The sequence below is a fragment of the Aspergillus tanneri genome (assembly GCF_003426965.1).
Source record: "Aspergillus tanneri strain NIH1004 chromosome Unknown AapTan_3_pilon_pilon_pilon, whole genome shotgun sequence".
NCBI classification, from domain to species: Eukaryota; Fungi; Ascomycota; class Eurotiomycetes; order Eurotiales; family Aspergillaceae; genus Aspergillus; species Aspergillus tanneri.
The window spans coordinates 454,968-480,910 of NW_022984630.1; the positions used below are offsets into that span (position 1 = coordinate 454,968).

At 47.8% G+C, this 25,943-nt stretch overlaps 8 protein-coding genes across 8 annotated transcripts; 3 read left to right on the plus strand and 5 right to left on the minus strand.

Annotated features, from left to right (window-relative positions):
• Positions 1–33: 33 nt before the first annotated feature.
• Positions 34–2,890, plus strand: ATNIH1004_003943 (uncharacterized protein; the record flags this gene model as incomplete). Its single annotated transcript, XM_033568615.1, has 6 exons — positions 34–949; positions 1,137–1,309; positions 1,721–1,798; positions 2,043–2,254; positions 2,411–2,663; positions 2,723–2,890. 6 exons carry the CDS (start codon positions 34–36, stop codon positions 2,888–2,890), a joined length of 1,800 nt encoding a protein of 599 aa, XP_033427421.1.
• Positions 2,891–3,389: 499 nt separating this feature from the next.
• Positions 3,390–5,461, minus strand: ATNIH1004_003944 (sodium:neurotransmitter symporter family protein; the record flags this gene model as incomplete). The annotated part of the gene is made up of 2 exons (XM_033568616.1): positions 3,390–3,818; positions 3,872–5,461. 2 exons carry the CDS (start codon positions 5,459–5,461, stop codon positions 3,390–3,392), a joined length of 2,019 nt encoding a protein of 672 aa, XP_033427422.1.
• Positions 5,462–6,743: 1,282 nt separating this feature from the next.
• On the minus strand, positions 6,744–8,477 carry ATNIH1004_003945 (putative extracelular serine carboxypeptidase; the record flags this gene model as incomplete). Its single annotated transcript, XM_033568617.1, has 1 exon — positions 6,744–8,477. One exon carries the CDS (start codon positions 8,475–8,477, stop codon positions 6,744–6,746), a length of 1,734 nt encoding a protein of 577 aa, XP_033427423.1.
• Positions 8,478–12,494: 4,017 nt separating this feature from the next.
• Positions 12,495–13,059, minus strand: ATNIH1004_003946 (WD40 repeat domain-containing protein; the record flags this gene model as incomplete). The annotated part of the gene is made up of 2 exons (XM_033568618.1): positions 12,495–12,551; positions 12,625–13,059. 2 exons carry the CDS (start codon positions 13,057–13,059, stop codon positions 12,495–12,497), a joined length of 492 nt encoding a protein of 163 aa, XP_033427424.1.
• Positions 13,060–13,823: 764 nt separating this feature from the next.
• ATNIH1004_003947 (uncharacterized protein) lies at positions 13,824–14,670 on the plus strand (the record flags this gene model as incomplete). The annotated part of the gene is made up of 4 exons (XM_033568619.1): positions 13,824–13,831; positions 13,910–14,333; positions 14,383–14,448; positions 14,536–14,670. The coding sequence occupies 4 exons, from the start codon at positions 13,824–13,826 to the stop codon at positions 14,668–14,670; spliced, it is 633 nt and encodes a 210-aa protein (XP_033427425.1).
• A 3,609-nt stretch (positions 14,671–18,279) lies between these two features.
• On the minus strand, positions 18,280–18,756 carry ATNIH1004_003948 (uncharacterized protein; the record flags this gene model as incomplete). Its single annotated transcript, XM_033568620.1, has 2 exons — positions 18,280–18,286; positions 18,335–18,756. The coding sequence occupies 2 exons, from the start codon at positions 18,754–18,756 to the stop codon at positions 18,280–18,282; spliced, it is 429 nt and encodes a 142-aa protein (XP_033427426.1).
• A 3,914-nt stretch (positions 18,757–22,670) lies between these two features.
• ATNIH1004_003949 (hemerythrin domain-containing protein) lies at positions 22,671–23,517 on the plus strand (the record flags this gene model as incomplete). Its single annotated transcript, XM_033568621.1, has 3 exons — positions 22,671–22,757; positions 22,817–23,089; positions 23,146–23,517. The coding sequence occupies 3 exons, from the start codon at positions 22,671–22,673 to the stop codon at positions 23,515–23,517; spliced, it is 732 nt and encodes a 243-aa protein (XP_033427427.1).
• Positions 23,518–23,671: 154 nt separating this feature from the next.
• On the minus strand, positions 23,672–25,598 carry ATNIH1004_003950 (putative MFS aflatoxin efflux pump; the record flags this gene model as incomplete). The annotated part of the gene is made up of 5 exons (XM_033568622.1): positions 23,672–24,396; positions 24,470–24,650; positions 24,714–25,049; positions 25,112–25,372; positions 25,458–25,598. The coding sequence occupies 5 exons, from the start codon at positions 25,596–25,598 to the stop codon at positions 23,672–23,674; spliced, it is 1,644 nt and encodes a 547-aa protein (XP_033427428.1).
• Positions 25,599–25,943: the final 345 nt, after the last annotated feature.

Sequence of the window (25,943 nt, forward strand, 5' to 3'; positions counted from 1 at the left end):
TATCCCCCCAGCAAGCCGGTATCAATTCGCCATATGCCTGTTTCTGTGTGCCTTCATCGGACTATGCATTTGGGGACTCTGATTGGGGTCAATTCGGATCGAGACAACATTCCATCGCTGCTGAACCATCTGATCCCCGCTGGTCATTGCGCATGTCAATCGACTTTGGATTTTAAATGCGATACATGTCTTTATTGCTCTGCTGTGGCAACAACTTCTCACCACGAGACAGGGAGGTATAATCCTGTCTACGATGCGCAGAACCTGTCGCTGAGCGACTCTCAATGTCAGCTGTTTTTCCCCGGCCTGTTCGAAGACATCACACGGGCTCACAACATTTGGGACAGTCGAGGTGATATCGTAATTGAGGATCTGGAGGCCATTGAGTTAGTTGAGGGTATGGCCCTCGCTGTGATCGTCAATGGTCAGCTGTACGTGAGAGCGGCGCGAGCTCGTAACGGTGACCACTGTCGCAAGATCTTAGTGATCCTGAGCTCCATCTACAAGGCACTCGTCACCAACCCCATTCAGTCTCGTCCTCCAACGGAGTTCATTTTCTCGGTAGAAGACAGGCTCGATGGCGTGGCAGGCCCTGGCCATTCTCTCTGGATTTTAGCCAGAAAAGCTAACGAAGAGTCAGTCTGGCTGATGCCTGACTTTGGTTTTTGGTCCTGGAATAATGATCACACAGATAGCCCAATTGGACCATACAGTCTGGTAGTGGGCCGGATTCGCCGCCAGGAGGAAAAGGAAGCACCCTGGAACGAGAAAAAATCGAAACTTCTGTGGAGAGGCAAGCTAAGTTTTGCAGCAAAGATGCGACGAGGATTGCTAGAGGCAGCGAAGAATCAGCCTTGGGGAGATGTCAAGGAGCTGGACTGGGGGAGGAAGGACGATTTCATGGCCATGATGGATCATTGCCGTTATCGGCTGATTGCTGATGTCGAAGGTGTTTTCCCGTACACCCTCTGCTTATCTTCATCAAGACTGATATGAGAATAGGACGATCGTATTCGGCATCGCTGTAGTATCGACAAGCATGCATGTCTGTGGTTATTGCACATAAATTGCAATATATTCAGCACCGCCATTACCTGCTAGTATCATCTGGTCCAGACCAGAACTTTGTAGGGTAGAGCGCGACTTTTTAGATTTACCGGATAAAGTGCAAACCTTGCTGGAAGATCCAGCACTGGCAGAGCGGACCAACAATAGCGTAGCCACCTTTCGCGATCATTATTTGACGCCGGCTGCGGAGGCTTGCTACTGGCGTTCCCTGCGGGGCGGATGGACGTCAGTATCGTCCAATGTTAGTGACGCAGTCCGGGCCTCACGAATAGTGGAGGACCGCATGAGATTTGAGACTTTCCTGCTGCTTGATAGTAAATAAATGATGGACTTCTCGGGGGAATACACGACATGATGTTATTGATCGAATATAGTATTTGTTTGTTGGCCATTTTTTAAACTAGAATATCCATATTAATGTCTTAAGTTCACATACATGATCAACAGTGAGCAATCATACCTTTGTTAATTCTATAGATTCATAACAGAAGATCGGATGGATTATCCATTTTTATAGGCATATGGGCCCTATACAAACTGTTCATCTACCCTCAAACGCTCAGCGTGTTTCATTTCTTTTCACGTGCTGCACACAATTCCCCCATATCCGTGGCTCTATTTTGCACCTACGATTGCTCTAACAGATCTGTAGGTTGGATACTCTCTCATCGGCTATGCACTGGCGCGGTTCAAACAGCCACTGGGCCAAGACTACTTTCGATTCATCGAGGTACCCAATAACGGGGTCATTCTATTCGGAGACTTATTCAAACTCCGACCACCTCCTACTCACCAACCTTGAGGACCTTGAAGAAGTAGTATCTACAAAGCCCTACAGTTTTGAAAAACCACGAGAAATGTATTTTGAAAGGCGGACACTTTACCGCCGAGGGTGATGTCCACCGATATCGGTGGAAAGCGTCACCCCGGACTTCACACTCCGTCATACAGTAAGGCTCACTCGTACATTATAGAATGAGAATATCAGCCTGGCGAAGGAAATTGCGGCAGAGCTTGTTTCTCAAGAAGATTCTTCTGGTGTACTGGACATGAATGACTGGGCTACCATCACATTGGACATGTTCGGCATTGCCGGATTAGGTCAGGATTTTAAAACGCAAGCGAAGTCAGGGCATGCTATTGAGGAGATTTTGCTGGGGTTCGATGCAGGGGAGCAGACAACAGGGTAAGTCCTGCGATGACGACTTCCCGGATTTGCTATCGAAAATTATCCAGTCAGGGAGATTTACAGATGATAAGATTGTCGATCAGTTCTTGATGCTTCTGCCAGCATGTGAGTGACCATTCGTTTTTGCTGTAGAAAACATTTTGACCCCTTTAGCTATGAAATAGTAGCTGCTACATTCAGCTGGACTATCTACCTCCTCGCTACCAATCCGCACATCCAATCTCGTCTCCAACCCGAGATCCGCTCCTACATATCTCCCGAACTATGGGCTACAAAGGGCCCCGAGCTCGCCAACCGACAGGAAACCCTCCCTCTTCTCAACGCGTATGCAACGAAAACATCCGCCTATAATTGTCTTTCCCTATCACCACACGAGTTGCAACACAGGATATCTCGGTCCTCAACTGTGCGGCCCCAAAAGGCGTCCCGCCCCGGGTGATGATCGCGCCTTGCGCGATTAACTAGTCTCCCCATCTATGGGGACCGACAGCTGAGCAATTTATCCCTGATCGCTGGATCGACCAGACCACGGGAAAAATTGATGAGGGCGGTGCGGAGAGCATTTATTGCAGCCTGGCGTTTTTGCACGACCGCATAGATGTATGGGACCGGGATATGCCCCAGCAGAACTAAGGGTGATGATGTGGCTACTTTGATAAGTGCGTTTGAATTGCAGCCTGTGAATCGGGGCGAGCACATTGTTCCTAATGGGAGACTCGCTACAAGGCCTTGGAATAGACATAATCGGCAGTTATATGGTTGAAAGCTGTGGATGTATAGGTTGTTTGGATTGGATAATATGGTTACTCGGTAAAGAAGTCAGTAGATTGTTATTGGACGTATCTGGGAAGTCAATAAAATACCTTACTTTCTCTATATTCTTACAAAATATATGAAGTCGTCTCGCATTGAATCAACTTCTTGTAAAACATAAATGTAATATCTGTTCGTTTACTATTATAGCCACTACTGACATGGAATACATTACTCTGGTTAAACATCTGACAAAGGTATATCTCTACAGCTTACTATTCAAAGAAAGATACACTTTCAATGAGAAGTGTCATTAGCAACGTCATCTGCGGCAGCTAAATCAGAGTATTCATAACAATCCATTTATCAAAGCTATAAACTAAGGCTTCGGAATCGCACGTTCAGCATCAACCCCATCGAATCTCGTCCTAGGGAATGACTTCGACAGACCAGCGTCGAAGTCCAATCCAGAAATATCCGGTGTGTATTCAATACCCTGTCCCTTTGGCTGGTTAGGTATGGTGATCTCGGTTCCCTCTTCTTGGCGATGAGCAGGGATAAAGATGTTGTAGTATCGCGGCAGCACAACGCCCAGAAGAATAACAAGCAGACAGAGATGTGCCAGGATAAACCCCGCAATCATCATTGGGTCATATCGTAGACCATAGAATTCAGGGTACGCGAAGCTGAAGACGATGGCCAGCACAGGAGCGCTGATATAGCGGAGGAGAAGAGGCCAGAAGCGAGGGATTTTCCAGTTTCCGCCGCCGCCGACAATGTCGTTTAGGTCTCGTCTTAGTTGGTTGCCCTGTAATGCATATTAGTTGATCGGTAATTAGAGATGGGGAAATGGGTTCATACTGAGTAGAATGCTAGATACCAGAATCGGCTGAGAGGAGCGTTACTGCCCCAGAAGCTGGACGCTCTGGTACCAGGGGTCTTGGCGATCAGAACAGACATAACTGTACAAACGATATACAGACCAAAGCCGGCACCGGCACCGACGGACGGATTCTGAACACCGTGGGCAACAGAGACACCGACTATCTGACCGCCAAAGTATCCGAAATTGTAAATAAGAAAAGCTGGCAGCCCCGTTTGGCTGACAGTGTCGTGCCAGCGATAGACCACGGTTGCGCCGATAAGCTCCGACCACACGACGAAAATCAGTGCAACATTGTTGATCCACCGGTCGATTCCATCAAGGAGGTAGAAGCCAAACTCGGTGCAGTACGGTAGACACATGAGGAATGAGATCAGAGTTAGGACAGTAACAATGACCGGCCGCGAGTATTTGACTCCAGCATCTACGGCCAATGTAGCCACGGCGTCGAGCATCACAAACGCCGAACTGAACCCGAGCACTACCAAAGTGAAAAACAACAGAATGGCCCACCAATTTGATCCGGGCATGTGAATGACTGCCTCGGGGAGCGTCAGAAACCCAACGACGAAGGCACCCAATCTCTCACCATCTTGAGGCCACCGTCGAAGGTACCCAACCACCCCAAATACAGCAAAGGCAGCAAAGTTTTCGAAAAGCACGTTGCTACCGCAGATAAGGGCCGCATCCATCACGGCATTAGAGTGCTTGGCATTGTAGGATGCGTAAGAAGTGAAGTAGCCGAAACCAATGCCAGTCGAGAAGAAGACCTGTCCCACAGCCGTTTGCCAGACCGTCCCCGAGGCGAGCTGTCCGCCTCGCCAAGTAGCCCAGAGAAGCCGGACGCCCTGGCCGGCATTCTCGAGCGACACGGAGCGAGCTACGAGGATAATTGTGGTAACGATGGGCAAACCCATCGTGAAGTAAACCACGCGGCCAGTCAGGCCCACTCCACGAAAGATGGAAATCCAGATCAAGAACCAGATAAAGGCGCTCCAGCCGACTGTTTCCCCAAGCAGACTAACGCCGGGATATTTGGTATACTTGGCCACTGCGCCATTCCCTGGGGTTAGACTACCCTCGATCGGGTCAACATTTGCTACAACATCACCCATGTAGAACTCTTCGATTCTACCTTCCCAAGGTAAGGGACTTTGGAAAGAGTTTCGGAAATAGTTCATGATCCATGCCAGGTTGACCGTGAAATATTGTGTGACAATGAAGCTGACCAAGATCGGACCTATTCCGACGCCATTCAGCCGCTTATTGATATTGTTGAACGCGATGACCGTCCCACCTCGATATGCCTGTCCGATCGCGATCTCGAGGATGAGGGAGGGAATTGCAACAGCGAATATTGCTAGTAAGTAGGGGATAAACCATTGCAAGCCGTAGTTATTGTAGACGACCGAGGGATATCGCAGTAGGTTTCCTTGTCCAGCGCAACCTCCCATGGCGGCAAGGAGGAAGGCCGCTCGCGAGGGCCATTGATCACGTCCATCTTCTGACTTTTGTGGAGGGGGAGCTATCCAACCGCCGATCTTCTTCAGGTACTGGACGAGCACCATGATGGCACTGAATATGTTGGAAAAAGCTCGAACTGTTGAGATTTTGCGGCTGCATGCGGACAGAATCAGGTCTTATTGCGAGATAGCAGGTGAGGAAGAGGGCAAAAAAAAAAAAAAAAAAAAAAAACGAGGGAGACAGAGAGACAGAGAGACAGAGAGACAGGACGAATGCAGCAATGTACTGCTTGGCAGGTCAGAGACTTTTGTACGATCCCCGACCGACGCCAAGGGCCATCCAAAATGTCTCCTCGTCTTGCCATGGTCGATGTCACCATACCAGACCCATGCCAAGGAGCTTAGAAAGTCATCCTCATCCTGGTTCATCAGAATCGAGGTCTGCAGGATGGAAGACCCGTGCCAAGGTCTTGGGAGCATCCCACTGCGATGGTGGTGCCCCATGCGGAGCTGTCGTTGGCAAGAGTTTTATTGTGGATGATTATCGACCAATGCAGAGCTTATCACGATCTCCGCACTAGGAAAGTCACCTGTGGTGGAGCCTACCCGGGTTTGGTCTAGACTGATTGATCACGTGATGTCATGTGATATGTCTGAGTATAGGTTGAGAATATTGCTGTTGACTAAGCTACATCTTTTGGTGAGGATGCCACCCCACCTGTAACCTCATACGGTAGGTCTCCAACAGATTGCCTTGTCTCCTGAAATCATAGCCGACCAGCGCCATCCTTAGCTCGAGTCTCCGTCACCAAGTCCGCGTTCTTGGCGATGCAATGGCGCAATCATCCGCCGTTAATGGCGACATCCGAGCTTGTGGCAGGCTAGTTTTCTTGAGTGGAACATCATCCTAATTGACTGGTAGGTGCCATATTGAGCACAGTATGTCTGCTTCACTTATCAGATTGCGTGATCTAATTGTTGTACTGCAGGGCTCAAGAATCTAAATTTCTTGTCCACTATCGTGCACATACGTATTTTTTACACAAATTTGACAGCTAAACGCAATAATCAGGGTGAAAATAGTTAAACAGCAATTCAAGACATCCAATAACTCGAGTCTGGATCGACAAACTCCACAGGTCAATGTCGACCAAAGTGGGCCAATATTACGCATTATTCAGCATCTGCTCGGCCCGACTTTGTTCCTTTGTTTGTCTTCACCTTTTATCCAACTCTCCCAGATAGATTCAGATAGTTAGAGACCCTTAGAGACCTTACCCTTTTCAATCCAGATCCATATTATTATATGATCGGTGATACTAGCTCATACGCATATTCAGCTGACTGACAGTCAATAATCATGTACACTCCATGTATGTAATTACAACTATGTATGTAAACTAAGCCAGACACGCAGCCTATGATCCATGGCGGTAGCATCCCCCTTCCATTGCTTCAACCACACGCCCACAAACCGGACCACTTCCTTCTGGACATCCACGATCTGTTTCGGGGGGATATCCGCGGTGGATTCATTACCCAAAACCCCGTTCTGATCCCAGTGATGCACGGCGCCTCGCACCTTATCCCAGACATCCTCGGCGGGGACATCGATCAAAATGTAGGGCTCCTGATCAGTGGACTTCCGCGGAGTTGTTCCGTCGGCGTGCGGCGTCGCTTCCCGCCAGGGATCCGAGAGACCGTCGATGATAGCGACGCGGGGATACGAGAAATCATGTCCGCCATGCTTGTTGATACGGTCTACGTCCGGGGGCGTGGTGATTCCGAACTTTTCGGGGCAGAACTTAGACAGCGCCGGGACGGTCAGCACGCGCGAAATTAACGGGAGGATGTCGGAGGGGACGCCCGAGCCGGTAGTGAAATAGCCCCATTCGGTGCAGACCTGGTAGCTCCAGCTGGTGTCGGAGCTTTTGGCCAGCGGTCGGCTGGAGTTGGAGGAGGGGGCGGTCTTGGTCCTCTTGGAGGAGGCCTTGGATTCGGTATCGATGTCTGAGAAGATGGGACCCCTGAGAAACCCAACGTGGTTCAGGATCTGCGTGACAAACGTGGCGTTGGAGGCGTCGTAGCCGGCAATGTCAATGAGTTCCTTGATTGATGCCTCGATTTTTCGAGTGTCGGGATACAACAAGTCTGTGCTGGTGACATTGTCGCAGTACTGGCGGAATCCAAAGCTTCCTACGGCGGGATCCCAATTGCGGCCCTGGAAGTCATCCAGACCGTACGACAGTTGCCCGGCGAAGGAGACATCGTCGAGACTGGCTGATGCGCCGAAGGTGGTCTTCAACTGCTTGTTTAGCGTCTTGTTATCGGCGTGGTCGATGAGCACGCGGTCAACGATGTCCGTGAACACCTGCGTCGCCCAGATACAGTCGGCGGGCGCATACTGCCGAATGGGCTCGTAGTACTGCCAATAATCCACGATCGCTGCCGTGACCCCCGACGAGGACACCGATCCCCAGTATACATCGGGGTACAGCTTACGGAGGAAGGCGACGAAGGCCCCGGCGTAGGATCCGCCATACGCCAGCCACGGGGTAGACTTGGCCGTCAGGTCGACATGCTCCAGACCGGGGAATTTGACATGCTGCGCGAAGTACGCGTAGTCTGCCAGAGCCTGATCGGTTGTCAGGAATCGGATGTTCTCCGTGTCCAGATTCTTGAAGGGATAGCTGTTTCCGTAGTACCGGTGTTCGAGGATGACTCCGATTCCGTGGTACGCTTTTGCCAATTGCGTGACAATTCCCTGCGAGAGAAAGGGGAAACGTTCGGTCGCATCGGTTTCTCCGGCTGCGATGACAATGACAGGGCCTCCCTTCTCATAGTGGCTGGCATCGAACCAATAGCGCAGGGCGAAATGCTCGTCGGTGTGGGGTTCATATCGTGATTCATTGTGGAAATGGTCCACAGGGACAGAGAGGGTGTATTCTGGATACGGGCCCTTCAAGGCGCGCGACTCGAGCTGAGAGGCGGCCTTCTGACGCTGCTTGATCTCGTGCAGGCGAGGGATTGCCAGCTCTAGGGGGGTAAGTTCGAATGCTTGGGTAATTGAGGGAAGAAACAAGGTCCCCAGAAGGGACACCAGCCGCGCTGACAGATACATCGTATTGCAGTCCGGGAGGTCTGAGAATATATCCCAGGGATTGTGGGGATTAAATAAATAGTAGTCCGATAGTGATCACCTAAACAGCCTGATCGGCGGTCCATCGGAGTCCGGCATTCCTGCTGGTCTCATTACCCCGCTTGAAGGTGTGAGGATTCAGGATACACAAGGTCATCCTGGAAATTGTTGCTCGATAGTGCCGGATACATGCAGGAGTAACGGTCCCTGCATTATTCTCTTTGGGGAGGTTGTTTCTTTAATAGAGTGCAATTGATAGTAATGATGATGATGCGATACGATATCTCCGTTGACGACCTGCCTAATACGGAAAGGCGCCAGGAGAAAAGATGTGTGATCCTAATCTTGCGCTGACGATCGCTTATTTTCGGACACCCAGTCACAAGGATCCACGGATACAGATAATAGATTTTACTAATGCTCTAACTTCCAGCGGACCCAGTAATTATCATCGTAGACGAGAATATTCCTGTTGCTAGTCCCATCAATGTAGTTCTTGTTAACTAGGGTTAGCGATTGCATAAAATCGTCCGTAACTGGTAATGCCAACGGCAACTTTGTTCGAAGGCACATCCGCCTTGGTAATCTAGATATACGTGGGGTTTTATTAGCTTGCAGAGAGACAAACGGGCGGCAAACCGGCCAGTATTCAGGCACTCACTTACCATAACCAACGAATTAACTGTCTCAGTTAGGTTGACCTGAACTGCGAATACACATTCCCGACGGGCAATCGTTCTGTGCATTCTTGTTATTTGCATCCCACTGTGGGACAGATGTTAGTACTAAATACTTTAAGGTGGGAAGAATCAGGCATGCTTGACTATGTAGGTTATAGGTTGTAGAATCGATATAATCCACATCTGGGCGATGGGGAAACCATTCAAATACCAGTACGAGGCGGGAACCGCAATTGAGACGGATTTACCGGGAAGCAAGTATTTTAGAATGGCAAGGAAAGCCAGATAACTTAGTTTTTACCCTCATATTTATCACCGGGAGGAATATCGGGATGGTCAGTGCCTGGATGGGGCATGTTAAAAATAAGGGGAAGTAATTCTAGCCTCCCTCTTTCATTTACCCCAGAATACTCCCAGTCAGTGTAGACGCCATCAATGTTATATTCCTTCATAAATTTTGCAATGTTCGTGGCCAACATTAGTCTGCTGGCGGCTGTGACGCCCTGGTGGAAGACTGTGTACGTCTCCGGATGTGTTGAGAAATCCTCGGATATATTTAAAGTTCTTAAATTTATATGTGCTTACTGCATCACCGCCTGGTAGTCAGGTGTGAGTGAAATAAAGGTAAAGGGTAAATGCGTGTACTGCTTAGAGTCGATCTGGTGGACATACTGGTAAAGACATGGGCGACCAAACCCGTAACCCCCGGGGTAGGCGATATTTGGAAAGGCGGCGGGTGTATTACTGCGAATAATTTAGGTACTGCGGTTTGAGATACAGCCATTGGTGCCCTGTTGGCAGCCCCCGGTGCACCAGTACTAGTATCGGTGCAGAACTCGGCCCTGATCCTATATTAGTGCTATTTGTTAGGGAGAACTTGTTTGTCTACTTTTAGATACCAAAGGGATGGAACTTACCTAGCCCCAGACATCACAGCATGTATTTAGCGGGCAGGGATTAAGACTGGCGATATAGTCCTATTGTTGGCGCTTTAGTGTCTGGCACCTGTGGACTGTATACCGCGTTAGCCGCAATAGCCGGCATGGGCAGGCCCCGCTGCTTAAATAGATAATGGTATTGGGCCATATATTAGAGCATCGGTTCCAGCCCAGGTGTGATGGTTATATTGATCCATTTGTGTAACTGTAGGACTGTTTGCAGTGGCGATATCTATGCAATTATTGTTGGGCGGAACTGTGTATATAGCACAAGATCTATCTGGCTCGGGTTTTGTAGTGAAGTTATGAGTCCTGGACAGCAGCAAACATGCTGAAACAGTGTGAGAGAGGAACAGAACGTGGAACCGGGGTTATATTTGGTAAAGTCAGCGCCAGAGATGCCGCACTTTTTAGCTAAAGAAGCCCAGCTATCCCCTTCATAGCCCTGACAGTGGTGCATTCAGCCCGAGCTGAAAGCCACTGGGCCAAAACTTGTTTGCACTTTATAACAATGTAGGTTTGCGTTTGTCAAAGCCTTGAGTGGAGTGGTGAGAAGGCCGGACTGGTATAAAAATATACAAGCCAATTTTTCTACAGGCCGTTGCCGAAGTAGAGACCGACAGTGGCCATGCCTGATCGGGCGAACAGGGGTACTATTTTATTAGTAGTTCCATATCTATTTACCAGATACTGGTGTATCTGCCCGGACACGGAACAGATATCAGCAGCATCAAGTGCACCATCGGGCCACCACCTAATTTCGTATGTTTATAGCCTTAGCAGCAGCTATATATACTGTCGACCTTGGCAGGTTTATCCAATCAGTATCATATGAAGTGCAGGAATAGTAAATGCGATAAATGTCGCAGGCTACGCCCGTATATTGCTCGGCTTCGCTTTCGCCGCAATCGGCGCATATGACTGGTCTGCTTATTCGATCACATAATCCCTCGTAGTATGAGAACGCACGCTACTTCCCTTTACTTTCTTCCTCCCAGCAATTCCTCTTTGTGTATATCTAGTTATTAGATAGCAAGACATTTAGCCCCTTTACAGTAAAGGAAGTTTAAATCGTCGCCTTTATTATAGAGGGAAAATTCCTGTAACAATGCAGGCAGCGCTCGAACTAGTAGATGTGATATACTGACCAGCTGGTGGAGTTAGGTCATGCAATGCTGCAGCGCGATGGGAATGTGTCTTTACTATAAGAACCTGGGCTGGCATGCTGTCTAAATGTCAGCTTTGCAGAGACTCATTAGCAAATAACAAGAGACTGGTGACCCCTAGAGCCACGCTGAACCAGGACGGGGTTATCAAATCTGGGAATATATTAGGGTCAACACCTCAGCGAGTATCAGGTGATACTCTCCCATTCCTTAAGGAAATAATCTGGTAGCTTCTATATTATTTCCCCTACTTTATTACTTAACGCATGTGCGTACAGCACAGTGCACAGTTATAAGTATACTTGCCAATGCTTTTAGGCCGAGTTTCTTGAAATAGCTAGAGCATGAACTCTTTAATCAATTACCAGGGCCCTTACAAACCTCTTTCCACTGATATAACTAGCAATTTAATTAGATGGTTAGGTAGTTACTCTCCAGGGGAATTTCTGGGTATTACGGCACTGCAACTCTTAGCAACTAGTTGTTTAGTCCTTCTCGCCCTCACCGTATATAATTATTACTATTCTAGGATAATAATCCGAGAATGCCTCTCTGGTCTATAAGGACCATTCCCGTGTGGATTAGCTATTTATTACTACCAGATTTAGTAACTTTAACTTGACCCTCGACCCTGTAAGGTCAGAGTTTGTAGCAGGGATGCTTTTACCCGAGTAAATCGTGGTAATTTATAGTTCCCCAAACCAGCCCGAGGGCTGGACCGGAGGATGAGCGAGTTGAAGCGGGTCCTGTAGGTTTTGTTGAGCAACTTTAAGCCACACGAAGATTCGCTCGACTTAGTATTAGTTCTCGATACCACTGTATTTATAAGGCTGGATAGATTAAGCGACAGTCTGGCTACTATTAGCTGGATCGCTGATCGAGAAACCCTAAGGCCGTGACTTATGTAATGGAAATTATGGAATCCATCAGTAGGCATGAGGTGCCAATGTATTGTCCTATAAATTCCCCAGTGCTCCCCGTCCCTCCTTTTGCAAAAAGATGACCTTGTGTAGAACATGCTCTTTCTAAAAAGGACTCAGTGCCCAGCAAGAAAATGTAATAGTCTCTGGGAATCAAATCTGAATATTAACACTCGTCCCGAATTACAACCAAGACATACTGTGGACATTGACACAGCAAAAGTACTTGGCCGGTACTCTGGTGGCAGCCATATCAGATTCTCCGAGTTCCAAGTGATGCAAGTACTATCGGAGCTTACACCATATCCTTGAAGTCGCGATTCTTCTGGATCTGTCGTGATTGGCCCTCTATCTAAAACTAAAGATAAACGAATAGTACCATTATCAGTTTCAAGATATGAGTTAGTAATGTCGAATGATTTCACAGAGACGAGTCTTTTAAGCTTGAGCGTCTGTAGGCATTGCCCACTGCTGGTATCCCAGATCTTGACAGTCCTGTCCAACAAGGCTGAGGCAAGGAGCTTTGTATCATTGGAGAAGACAAGTGACTGGACCGAGTCGCTATGACCCTCAAGAGTCCGTAGGTATTTCCCGTCGCTGGCATCCCAGATCTTAATAATATTGTCCAGCGAGGCCGAGGCGAGGAGCTTGGCATCATGGGAGAAGACAACCGATTGGACCCAATTGCTATGGCCCTCGAGCATCCGTAGGCATTTCCCATTGCTGGTATCCCAGATCTTGAAAGTCTTATCCAATGAGGCCGAGGCAAGGAGTTTGGCATCATGGGAGAAGACGACCGATTCGACCCAGTCGCTATGGCCCTCCAGTGTCTGTAGACATGCACTCCAATTCTCTTCCATAGTTGGTTTTCCAATTATCCAAAATGGTGCCTGTGTTTTAAATTGAATCCTTGTGATGCTGCTGGTCGGGCTAAATATTAATCCTGAAATGTACACTTGAAGCGGTTGATTCTGGATCGCTGTTATATGGTATAAGATAAATCGGCAAGTATCTCGGACTCTGTTGATCAGTTGTGAGCTCTCCGTTGTTATCTAAAGTAATTATGTTAAAAGAGTTCCATGTTCGCTCTCGTGTAAACAGACCTTCAGCAAACCCTCAAGCCTCAACATCGAAGCTACTCCTTCTGGTAAACTTCTTAACAGACTAAGAGCCTCGAGACAATGAAGGTAGTCCTGGCGCAAGAACATAGCCACTATCCTGGATGTCTTCCTTCGCATTTTTGCTAGGGAAGCACTCGTTTAGGTGATCAACCCAGAAGACACACGCGTATCGTGTTATGGCTAGCGGATCTGGGTCTGGCTGGTTGACCTGTTCAATCGGATATCCGGGGGCAGCTAGCCTGCAGATATCACGGCGCAATGCCTTTGTAATGGCTTGTAACGATTTTGAGAAGATGGAATAATGCATATTTTCTACATTGTCAAGAAAGATCTCATAAGATGCTTCTCGCAGGAGAAAGTCCTTATCAAAAAAAAAAAACAACTTCCGCGCAGAATCAATTCTTGAAATCACGTCCCCAAACTACGCTCCAAAGCTCTCAATTTAGGCAAGCTTCTCTTTGCGCCGGCGGCTATCGTCAGATACCAATCTCTTTGGTGTCGCGATGTCGTCGTCGCGAGTAGGTGGAAAACCTACATGGCCGGCCCCCTCGGCCGGTCGCGAGAACGCGCCATGTTAACACCATGAAAGCGCTCTGTCTCTACACCACGACGGCTTGCGACTTTTGGAATATATAAAAGAGCAGAATGTGAGGGTCCCGAGTCCTATTATTAACTACATCCGGTTTGCCGTCTCGGTGGGCAATGGCATACTGCAACAACCCAAGGATAACTGGTGCAGGAGTCCGGCGGCCACCGCGACGGACCTCTCCAAGGACCGCGAAGTTGTCCTGAAACTAGGTGAGCCAGCTGCCGTGCAGAGTTTCCGCCGCTATACCACCGGAGAGATCAAAAACCGCGCCGAAAAGGCACGGATCAAGGCCGCGTGCCTGGCCTCGATTCCCATGCTCGCCTCGATCAAATTCGTTGTAGCTCGGCAGCTCAAGTCAGATAATCTCTGTCTAAGCCTGCGGTCCGCTAAGGAAGCCGAGCTCGCGCGATGTCACCGCGACTGGGTAAAAGGCCTCTAGAAGACAGCTATCCTACGCGTTCCGACGTGGGGAGTTGGTAGTCCACAAGGTCCCGGTCAAGGCCATGGGTGACCTAACCAAGACCCCCAACTGGGAGCGCGTGGCTAAATAACTGCTGTCTGAAAACGCGTTTAGCTGGAACAACGAGGCAGAGATTAACCACGTCGGCTGGCTTACTAACCCCCAGATTGGCAAGAACCACACTGTGATTATAGTGTTTACCTTGCCACATGCGGCCAACCAAGCTATCAACAGCAACACGATCTGGGACTCAACAGTGCTTACCACAGTCCTCTACGACCGATTTGCACGCATCCGTTAATGCTACAATTGCCAACAATATAGTCACATAGGAAGCATTTATTCTAACAAGACAGCCTGCGCACACTGCGCGGACAACCACCAGACTCGGACTGTCCACGCAGGCAGACCGGCGAACCAAGCAACAACTAGTGAACTAATTGTGGGGGCACACATGCCGTGTGGTCCAAACACTGCCCCAAACACCTCGAGCAGGTCGAACGGGTGCAGCAGATGGCCGCAGTACGCCAGTGATACCACCGGATCCCCGCGTGGCTGAGTATGGAGGAATTATCCCAGGAGGGGTCCCAGGACGCCTCCAGAGGGACAGAGGACTGCGGGAGTAGCAGCCCGGAGCCCACTACCAGTGGGAGCAGCGAGGCTCGCAGCGAGCAGCCTCGCTCGTCTTTAAAAAGCACCAGGCCTGCCACAACCACCAGATCAGTGGCAGGCTCATCCAACTCTCGGGGAGCTAAGGCAACTCCCGGAGAAGCCGCACAAAGAGAGGGACATAGATAACACCCAGGGAGCCACGCAGTCTTCCTGGGGAGCTGCGTAGAACGCCTTAACGCGTATATTTAATCTCCCACAAGAAACAAACCCAACGCCGATACCATATGCTATAAAACCAGAAATTAGTGTAAAAATACCAGTTGCCTTTACCAGCCAAAGCAGCAAAGCCAGCAATGTTACAGCAAGTATAATTACTAAACAGCAATCTGCACGACTCACGAAACAAATCTTAGAGACCACAGATAACAACCGGCCCTCTAAGCAACCACAAAACGAGTCCACCGCCAGAAACCGTGGGATTCAAACTCCAAGGATATACAGAGATACCGCAGTTAACGAACCAGAGATTAAATTAGCTAATAGCAGCTCTCTAACAGACTTATCGCTAACCACCAGTAGTTACCAGCTGAGCCAACCCAATTGAAAGCCTTTATCAAGCCGCGACCCCAACTCTGCCGGTACGGCAAAAGACAAGATCCCGGCGAAACAAACCCCGAAGCGCAAGGAATCAACTAGAGGCGTCCTTACCAAGGAGTATCTATACTATAAACCAAAGTAACAAGAAAATATATTCTTAACGTCTCACCAAGTTATCCCAGCCACGAACCAATACTAACAAGACCATTTATGAATTATAAACCACTTCAAATTTTGCAATACAACACGAATAAGTCAAGAGACGTAGTTATGGTATAATTCCTGCGTGACCCCAAGGTTCTCGAAGCCGACGTAATCGCAGTGCAAGAGCCATGGTGGAATCCGTACTAGGAGACCACCTACTATCCAGCCAACAAGACGCACCAATTGTTATATCCAGTATCAGCAGAGGTCAGGCCAGAACAAGCCCGTGTATATCTTTATATATCCTGACAAGTTAATTTAACAAGATAGCGCCATACAGCTCACACACGAGATATTTAAGAACTAAACCTACAACACAACCACGGAGAACTTACCATTTTTAATATATATAACAAAGAGCCAGGCACCATAGCTTGACTAGCACAACTCTTAAGTAACTGCACTGGAGAAATAGTTCTTCTAGGAGACTTTAACTATATTATCCTGTCTGGGGCGGTGACCATGCCCCTGCGGACGCAGCGGCCAAGGACTTGCTGGAAATTACCGACCTGAAGCTCCTGGACCTTTAGTTAGAGCCTGGCACCACCACCTGGGAGAAACTTGGCAGTCGAAGCACGATTGACCTAGTCTGGGGCTCACAGACCCTGTCCGAGCGCTTTGTGGCTTGTGAGCTGGACCTAAAGTGCCATGCTGACTCTGACCACCTTTTAATATGTACCCTTATCGACATCCAAACACCCGCACTGGAGCCGGCTCGGAGACGCAACTGGAAAGTCATGGATACTAAGAAGCTGCAGCAGTTTGTGGTAGCTAACATACCCCAGCGCGGCTATTAGCATCTTACAACACCTACCAGCATCGACAATACAACCGACTGTTTTATTAAGACAATCCAACAAGCCATAGCTCTTTTAACCCCTTGGGCAAAACCGAGCAAGTGGGCTAACTCATCCTTTACCCCCGAATGCGCCGAAGCGATTAAGATAACCCGACAGTTGTACCGCGAATACCTAAAAACACATGGAGAAATCGAATAGATCGAATACACGGTGGCGCGCAATAGAAAGGGCAAGGTGGTGTCCAAGGCATTGTGCGTTGGTCACCGCACATAGGTTAGAGGCACAATGGAGCGCGGACCGCGGAGGCTCTGGCAGGTAGCTAAATGGGCCCGCAACCGGGAAGCCCGTGGAGGGGTTATCCCGACACTGCAAGGCCAGGATGGCCCTGCCACAACCATGACACAGAAGGCAGAGGTCTTCCAGGGGGTGTTTTTCCCGCAACCACCTCCTGCAGATCTCTTGGATATCACTATCGCTCCCGAATACCTAACGGCGACAATTACTAACAAGCAGTCACCACCGATCAACACACCTCTTCTTGAAGGCCAGATCGAATTCCCACCGATTACTGAAACAAAGGCACACAAGGCGATTAACCGCGCACCTCCAGACAAAGCCCCTGCCCCTGATGCCATCCCAAATCGGATATGGAAGGTGCTGGCGGAGGTGCCCATGTGGCCGCATGGAACAATGCCTATGTTTAAGATGGGTTTCCTGTTTTCGAGGACGGTTCCACAGTCCACATACGACCTACTTGCAATGATAAACAAGTCAGTTGACATCTCTGGCAATAGTTCTGCATTTCAACCTATCTAGGCCAAATCATGTGATTAGAATAGGGGTCAAACCCTCTACCAGAGTGATCATCAAAAGAACAGAGAAACACAGCAAGAAGAGCCCAACCAGCTCAAATCGTTCAGATATGACCTTATTACCAATCGTACTCTATTTCCTCCCCAGGACTAGCCGAATATCTAACAGAACTTAGGGAGTGAGGGGTCTTTTATGTGCAGCCTTGGTGGGGCTAGAATGCAACAATAATAGAAATACCCGTGCCCACTAGTGCTTCTAGCTTCATTTAATATACAAGTTCTACCCTAGTGGAGTAAGTGTCAATTGGAAAACATGCGAAAGACCCTTTGTATTATTCACTCCCATTCAGGGGGCAAAAAACGCGTCCCCACCTGGCTGCGGCATGTCTTTCTGGAAGGAAAAACAAAGAGATTGCGCGCTAAGATGCTAGTTCCTTGGCTTTACCCCTCTTGAAAACTCTATCTGCCCGAGCCGCTCTATTGCCCTTTTCGGAAAAAGCTATAAAGCTATTTCAATCCACATAGGTCTTTAACACCACAAAAACGTTGTTAACTCGATAGTGGTAAGACGATGTCTTCAGCCACAGCGGGAATTTGCATTATTATGTGCCTATATATGAGCTCCTTCAACTTACACCTGGTCGTATTAGTCCTCGCTACCATAGATAAGACGGTCGGCATGTTTTCATCGTTGCTACAGGACAAGAGTATGTTTAAAAATACCTACCAATGCCTACATACTAAATATAGTACCTGGAAAACGCAGGGTAAGCCCTAGACACGAACATAACCCAGCACCAATACTCGATATAAATTCTGCTATAGATCGCAACCCTCTCTCCAACCCCACCCTAACCACGATTACCTCCCATAACTCCAATCCACTCATCCCCTCCCAAATGCCAACCTCCCCAGCCCTTAATTACAAGGAAATACGTACTCCGACTTATAATTAATAAATAAATCCTTCGAGCTCTTCCCCATCTTCGCCGTAACAGGCGCGCAAGCAAAGTCTTTAATATAGATCGGTCCAGCATACTGACTAAAGGTTCCCGAGTCCTTGTCGCAGTTCTTCTTATCCCACTGGCACACGTTGACGTACATGTAGCGCGATGTCCCGACATTATTATCGAGGAAGACACAGCCCTTATCCTTCCCAATGTAGGAGTAGAGGGTTGCTAGTCGCATTTTAGGATCTGTACCCTTGGGGAGAGGGATGGCTTGGGTGAGTTTATAGCCTGAGCCGCAGATGGTTGTTGCGCGGGCTTCGAGGGTGGCTTCGTTGGCCTCTCGGGTGTCTAGGTCTTGGGCGAGGGCGAGGGTGGTAGAGGTGAGGAGGGTAAGGATATTAAGGAGCTTCATTTTGGTTCAAGGATGGTGCTTTGGAGATTTCGAAGTAGGGGTGAGGGTAATTGGGTAAGATTGTGTGGGAAGTTGCAGAGTGCAAGCGTGTTTGTGTTACAAGAAGCAGGTTAAGGAAAATATACGGCTTATGTCTCTTGATATACCTGAGATTGCAGAGGACTTTACAGGTAACAGTATCCCAAACACGAGGCCTAAAGGGTGGTCTGCAGCTAAGTCCTGCAACAATATATATTAATAGATTACAGGTCTTCTCTATACGGGAGGGATTATCGTGGTGACACTGATCTTTCCTATTCGAGCAAGACGGGTTCGTATCGGAAAATTGTATATTATAGTTTGACCTCTTTGAATAGATGTTTCTTAATCGGGTTAGTGACCTGTGCAGTCAGAATTTCGACCTGTGCAAATAGTGGCGCCCGGAGAAGGGGTTATCTGATTAATATTTTTAATCCCCACCCTACCTCAAGAAGGGTGTTGAACAGCAGCATAACTACTTTTCTGCCCTCTGTTTTTGAGAACTTGAATTTTAGTAATTCAATTTCTTATTCACTGCCCCCCTTTTCCTTTTGTATTGCTGGAAAATTGGTTAATTTTTTCACCGAGACTATTTCTTCCGTTGATCCTACTTTCACCACCCCATTAAACATCAACAATTTATTGCAGACTATCACTGCCCTGACTATTCAACTATTATTACATTGATGGATGGTACGCACTGGCCCACCTTTACCCAGCACAATAGTCCCAGTTGACTTACCCCTGTGTCGTCTCCAGATGGTACCGTGATTGTATTGCGTAAGATGCGGCAAACATCCACCTGATTTAAATACAAGGGATTCTCGACAATCTTGCAATTCCATTGGGCAAAGCAGATAAGTCGGTAGCTTTTTGGTATTCAATTATAGCACGGGGCCTCTACCAACAGGATTGTTCCAGGTGTTTAAAAAACATGTGTACTTGGCGAGTCACTGGCGCAGTTTATTAAAGGGGCCCAAGACATGCCACTATAAACGGAGCTGTAACTTAACATTTCTGTAAATCTCACCTTATACACTACTCTCCAGGAACTTCAAAGATTATTTACACTCACAATGTCGGAAACTCCAGCCAACTTGAGCTTATATAATGGCAGTTTCCACTGCAGACAAGTTAGCTTCACGGCGCAGCTCTCTTTGACTATAGAAATGCAGACCGTCAACTTATGCAATTGTACAGATCTCCTCTCGGGGAGACAGACAAACGGGGAGAATCAAAGAGTAGACCATTAAGCAGCGCTAAAACACTCTTTCCCATACAGGCTCGATCTGTAGCATCAACGGCTATCTCCTGGTTTATACTCAAAAAGCCAATATTACTTTCCGTAATAGCGATAATGCTATCAAGGTTGGATTATATCTCCCCGCCTCTCTTGTGTGTTATTATCCCATTCTTCTGATAACTAACAACTGGGGACAGGAGTACCGTTTCGGAACCATGAAATATCCCCACGGCTTTTGTCCCAACTGCGGGACTAGTGTTTATGCTCGAGCTGAAGGAGGGGAATATAATGGTATTGCGGCTGTCAACGTAAGTTTTGTAGGTACCAAAGTGCTAGTATTTCGTTGGCTTATAGGAGAGCAGGCACGAACCCTGAAGGATGTTGATATCAGCACATTAAAGATTAAGCAACTTGATGGAAAAAGGATCAATGCCGGCTAGAAAGCCAGATTGCTTCGGAGAGCGTGATGTTAAGTTATACATATCTACACTTGGGGGCATGTACAATGGCCAACTCTCGAGTGATCTTGAGAAGACTATAATTAGGGAAAGCGAGGATAATCGTGGTGTTTCTTAAGAAATGTAGATTCGGACGAAGCAACTATTCGGAGTTTACTGCCATTGGAACTGCACAAAATCTCCCACAAAGCCGTAGAAACACCAAAATCTGGCTGGCCTGTGGTGCCTTTGGAAGTGTTTTCCGATCCACACCCGCACTCCACGACCTGACTCCGGTACCCAGAGGCGTAGTTTGTATGGACGATTATGGGACGAGCAGGATAAAAGGCCGTATAGATTTTATATGAAATGGAGCGTTTGCATTTTACCTTTTCCTGATGATCTAATGTACGGAGTATAGACGCTGATTGCAGTCAGCCAGTACTTTGGACATTGAGAGCACAAGTAGAGATTTTCAGTGGATTTTATACCTCCATGCTGCCTATTATTACTGTGAGAGGAAGATTTTTCTGGATGCCAACCAACAGAGGTAGGGGTGAGAGCGGGACTAGTTCCTGATTTATTAAGCGAGAACTTAAAGAGTCTCTCTTATTAGCTCACCTTCTGTTTCTCCAATCCTGCCATGGATGCCCTACACCACCCATAGACGAGCTGAATATTTCCCAGTCCAATAATCGATTCTATTCTGAAAAAGACAATAGCAGTGATTTCGTGTTTGCGCGAATTAGTTCCAAATGTACTATATATTTCTATAGATAAGGACCAGTGGCTGTGCTTTATACAGTTAAAAAGGATAATAAATCTGAGCTTCTTGCCAAGGCGAAATAGGTTTCCCTATATCAGGAGCCGCTTCTCTACAGATATTAATCAATACCGGTACTTATAAACCGTTTACTAAGGTGGCACTGGGAGAGACTGTTTATGGATGTGGAAATAGTAATAAATTCCGTACAATATCTTCCAAGTATGTGAGAGGGCAGGCCACAATCCTTAACACTTCCAAACATCAACTACAGTAACGCTCCGAAAAGGAGCACCGAGTTCCAGGAACTCTTCAGACCATCCTGGATGCCGCGGTCTACATTATTAACTTCCCCTTGCTGGCGCAAGGTGAACCATCCATCTCCCTTGCAGCCCAGATCAATGCTGAGCTCAGTGCACACGTGAACACGCTGCGGATAAATCGTTTGACCACGATGATGCTTACCGCTCCCTGCTTATTGGATACTACCGAAGGCGAAGTCCTGGCCCAGATCCGAGATCTGTCATTACTACAGTTAGCGAATGAGCGTGAGCTGGAGATATCCGAGGTGATGAACATGCTGCACGGCGTTAGTGACGGTGAGGGGAGGCTGGCTTTGGTAAATAAAGTTCGGCCAGTGGGAGATAGCGGCGTAATTGCTTTAGAGGTCAGGTATCGGGCGTATACAGAGGGCTAGATAACTGTAATAGCTTTGACGACCTTCCCTCGGTATATAGATTTTAGAACCACTACAATATGGCTAATGCGTTTGTGTCCAAGACTGCAAGGAGCCGCGGCAGTCAAATCACACGCGCACACACGCTCTCTCTCTTTTCCTTCTTATGACTATTACGATGATACTTGCCTAATGACGTTATATTTCACTGTCAAGTAACGAATAGAGTTGGACTATGACTAGCGAACGAGCAAGAATCAGGATCACAGGAGAAACTGGTGCCATTTTGGATGGATATGGGGAGTGTAAGCTTGCTAGCAAGGAGAGACTAAAAAACCAGGATTCGAGAGTGTGTAATTGTGCAAGGTACCAAGTTGCCTGCCTCAGTCTGTTGTCGTTCTTAATAAATATATACCTGGCACTTGCAAGCACTCCTCTTAAACTTCGAAAGACCCTACTAATTGGACCCCGATTTCCCTACCATATAAACTACGACGCCAAGCATAGAATTTCTAGGGCTTCGGGAGATATGCTACAAAGCTCCGAGTCTCCAATGGCCGGATTTCCGATTCACTCCAAACGTCCGCTGCATGTTGAGACTACATGCTCTGTCTAAGAACGACGAGCTCTATCTTCTCTTCCTCTTTGTTGTCTTTTTTTTTTTCCTTTTTCTTTTTTTTTTTTTTTTTTTTTTTTTTTTTTTTTTTTTTTTTTTTCAATGAGGAAACTATACTCTGGACCGACCGTCCAATCAACACCAGATATCGAATTACCATCATGATTACAACGAGCGCGATCCCTAAGGAATGGGCGGACAAACCATGGCCTCTCATCACCACCCCCCAATGTCAGGGCCACGATATCGTAAGCTTCTCCAACGGTAGTATAGTCTTCACTACTAACGCTCCAACTAACCGTTATAGCACTCTCACTTCTCCGTTTTCATGGCTACCGACATGTGTCACGTCCACAACCTTTTTATTCGTTCAATGAATAGTATCTATCGACAGTCACCCTACGTCACCAAACCAGCCGACGTTGCGGATCTTTTGTTCTACACCAAATGTCTTGTCGACTGCATCAACGCCCATCATGACAGGGAGGAGAAATACCTCTTCCCCAGGCTTATCGAATACACCAAAGACCCGGATATTATGGCCGTCAACCAAGCTCAACATGCGCAGTTCCATGGGAGGGTGCAAACCTCCTCGAGTGCTGCGTAACCACATCTCCCGCCGATTACTCGCACTAGGCGTTCCAGGGGATTATCGATTCATTTGTGACACCACTCTTCCAACATCTCAGTGAGGAGATAGGGACCATTCTCGCGCTGAAGAGCTTCCCAAGCCAGGATCTCAAGTTGCTCTGGACCCGGGCTGAAAAACATATCAATAAGGTTGGCAGCTTCGATGAGATGTTTCCTCTCGCATTTGGCTGTATTGATAACGGGTTTGAAGCGGGACAGCATAAGTTTCCGCCGGTGCCGAAAGTGGTCAACTTTGTAGTTAAATATTGGTTTGCAAGAAAGCATCAGGGAGCCTGGAGATTTAATCATTGTGATATGTGGGGAAATCCCCGGCCGTTGTATTTCTTACCGGAGGGAGAAAGGGAACTAGCGACCTAGTTCAATTATCCCCATATAGGGAAACAGGTGGAAAAGAGAAGGGAGATCTTGTTTAGCTCTTATTAAATTTCACTTAAACAATACAACCCTAGTTATACCCAGGGAAACAACTTCTTGGCCACGTTTTTTATGCTCTAATAACACCTTTTATTAATTATTTTGCTCCTCCACCAACAATCTTTTCTTCATCAATCTCTGTCTTGTCTTGTTCTGAGGTGCCAGCAGTGGCAGTGGCCGCTGAAGCCTGTTTATCCTTTAGCACGCTTACCCACTCGAGTGTAGCATTTCCCAGGATCGACAAACAAGAAAGAATCAATCCAACCTGGAATACTGTCCGCAGTGACTCGTTGTAAGCGTCAAGGACCGTGTCCCTCAGGCCCGCGGGAACTGAATCCAGTAAGGATGTTGCACCAGTTGAGGTAATAAGGCTAGGATCGATGCCATCAATGCCAGATAGTCTTTTTAATAGTTGATTCGCCAACACATTTTCCCCAACGGGGACAAGAACCGCAGCGCCCAGTAGCTGACTGAAAAAGATAATGGCCAGCCCAATCGGCACATCGAGTGTTGAGAGAACCGCCTGGGCCGCGAGATTTGGCTGCTGAAAGCATAGACCCATGCCAAAACCATAGAGGATCTGATAGCCGATGCATTTAGCCTCAACGGTGTGGACTTGGAGCATGGTAAGAAGGCCGGCGCCGATGCTCATAATGCAGGATCCAGAAATGGCAAAGGGAGTATAGTAACCGATTTTCGGGGTAGTTAACCCGCTAGCAAGGGAGCCTACAACTAGCGAGAGCATCGTAGGGAGTAGCTGGATGCCAGAGTTGACGGCTGAAACTACTTTGATGGATTGGAACCAGATGGGCAAGAAATATACTATATCGCTAAGGTTAGCCTGTCTGACTAGTAGCATAAGAGGTCTGGGGATGGGGGACTTGTTTTATCTTACCAATAATATATTGCGAAGAACCAACACACAGGGTGGCCCAGAAGCCGGAGATGATACTCCGCTGCTTGAAAATGCGGGGAGGGATGGTTGCAGTTCTTGTCCAGAATACTTGGATTCCGACAAATGCCAGAAGTAAAATGCCCATGACGGTAAACAGGGCGATGATACGGCCATTACTCCACTGGAGATTGTCAGTTTTGCGCTAGGTCGAACTATCTTAAAGCCTCCGGCAAGCTTCACTTACAGCATATGTCTGTCCGCCCCACTGGAGTGCCAATACAAGACAGACAATCCCCGGAACCAAGCACAGGGTTCCCGGGATATCCAGTTGCGTGAGCTTCTCTGTCCAGGGAACACGTGTGCTCGGTCTGTCAGGGATCTTGAGACAGAAAAGAATAGTCAGCATCGCGACGGCCCCAACGGGCAGATTAATATAAAAACACCACCTCCAACTTAAATTGGAGGTAAAAGCGCCACCAATCAGAGGACCGACGATTGAAGCGAGACCAAAGAGGGCACCATACAGACCCTGAATCTTGGGGCGCTTCTCCAGGGGAACCGCGTAGACGATACATACGACCTATAAGAACCACGGTCAGAGAATGAGGTTGGTAAGACTGGGCAGAAGAACAGGCGACGTACAGATCCGGCGAAGATACCTGCAGCGCCAACTCCAGAGATTGCTCGCCCAATGATAAAAGCTGTCGAGGTAGGAGCAGCCCCGCAAACAGCAGAGCCAAGTTCAAACAAAAATATACTTGCAAGAAAGACAGCTTTAACGGCATACAACGTGTAAACCTTCCCATATAACAGCTGGAACGCACAGCATGTCAACAAATACGAGCTTCCATACCAGCCGACGTCGTCAAGGGAGTGGAACTCGTTGGTGATGCGAGGTATGGCCTAGTTAATATAATAGTCAGTACGACCGGCATCATCCGATTTTATCCCCGAGCGCCCGGCTGGGGGAGTCCGTATGTGTGCCTACCGTTGAAATAACTGTCCGGTCCAAGGCCACTAAAAACATTGTTATCATAAGTGAGATAAGCAAGAGCCATATTTTCGTTGCCGACTGGGCCTGATATGTGTCAGGCGGAGGGCTTTCATCATTATCATTTCTGACCGTCATATTGTGATCGCTCTGGACACGGTGAGGGAAGATGGGGTCTGAAGGATGTCTGATGATAATAAACTGCTATCCTTGGTGTGGAGGAATCAATATATCTTTTGAGCAAAGGGAAGTAGGAAATGCGGACGCGGTATACGTTAATTCTAAAAGAGCATACATAGACAACGGACTAAGATTAAGTGAGAGCTTTTAAAAGACCTTGAGCTCCTGAAACCCTAAAATGTAACGAATGCCCTTGATTTGTTCGGGCCGTACTACGTCCCGAGGCGGCAGTTGATCACCGGATGCTAGTAAATCCCGACATCGAAACTGTTTCTCCCGAATCAACAGATGGAAGATAGAACG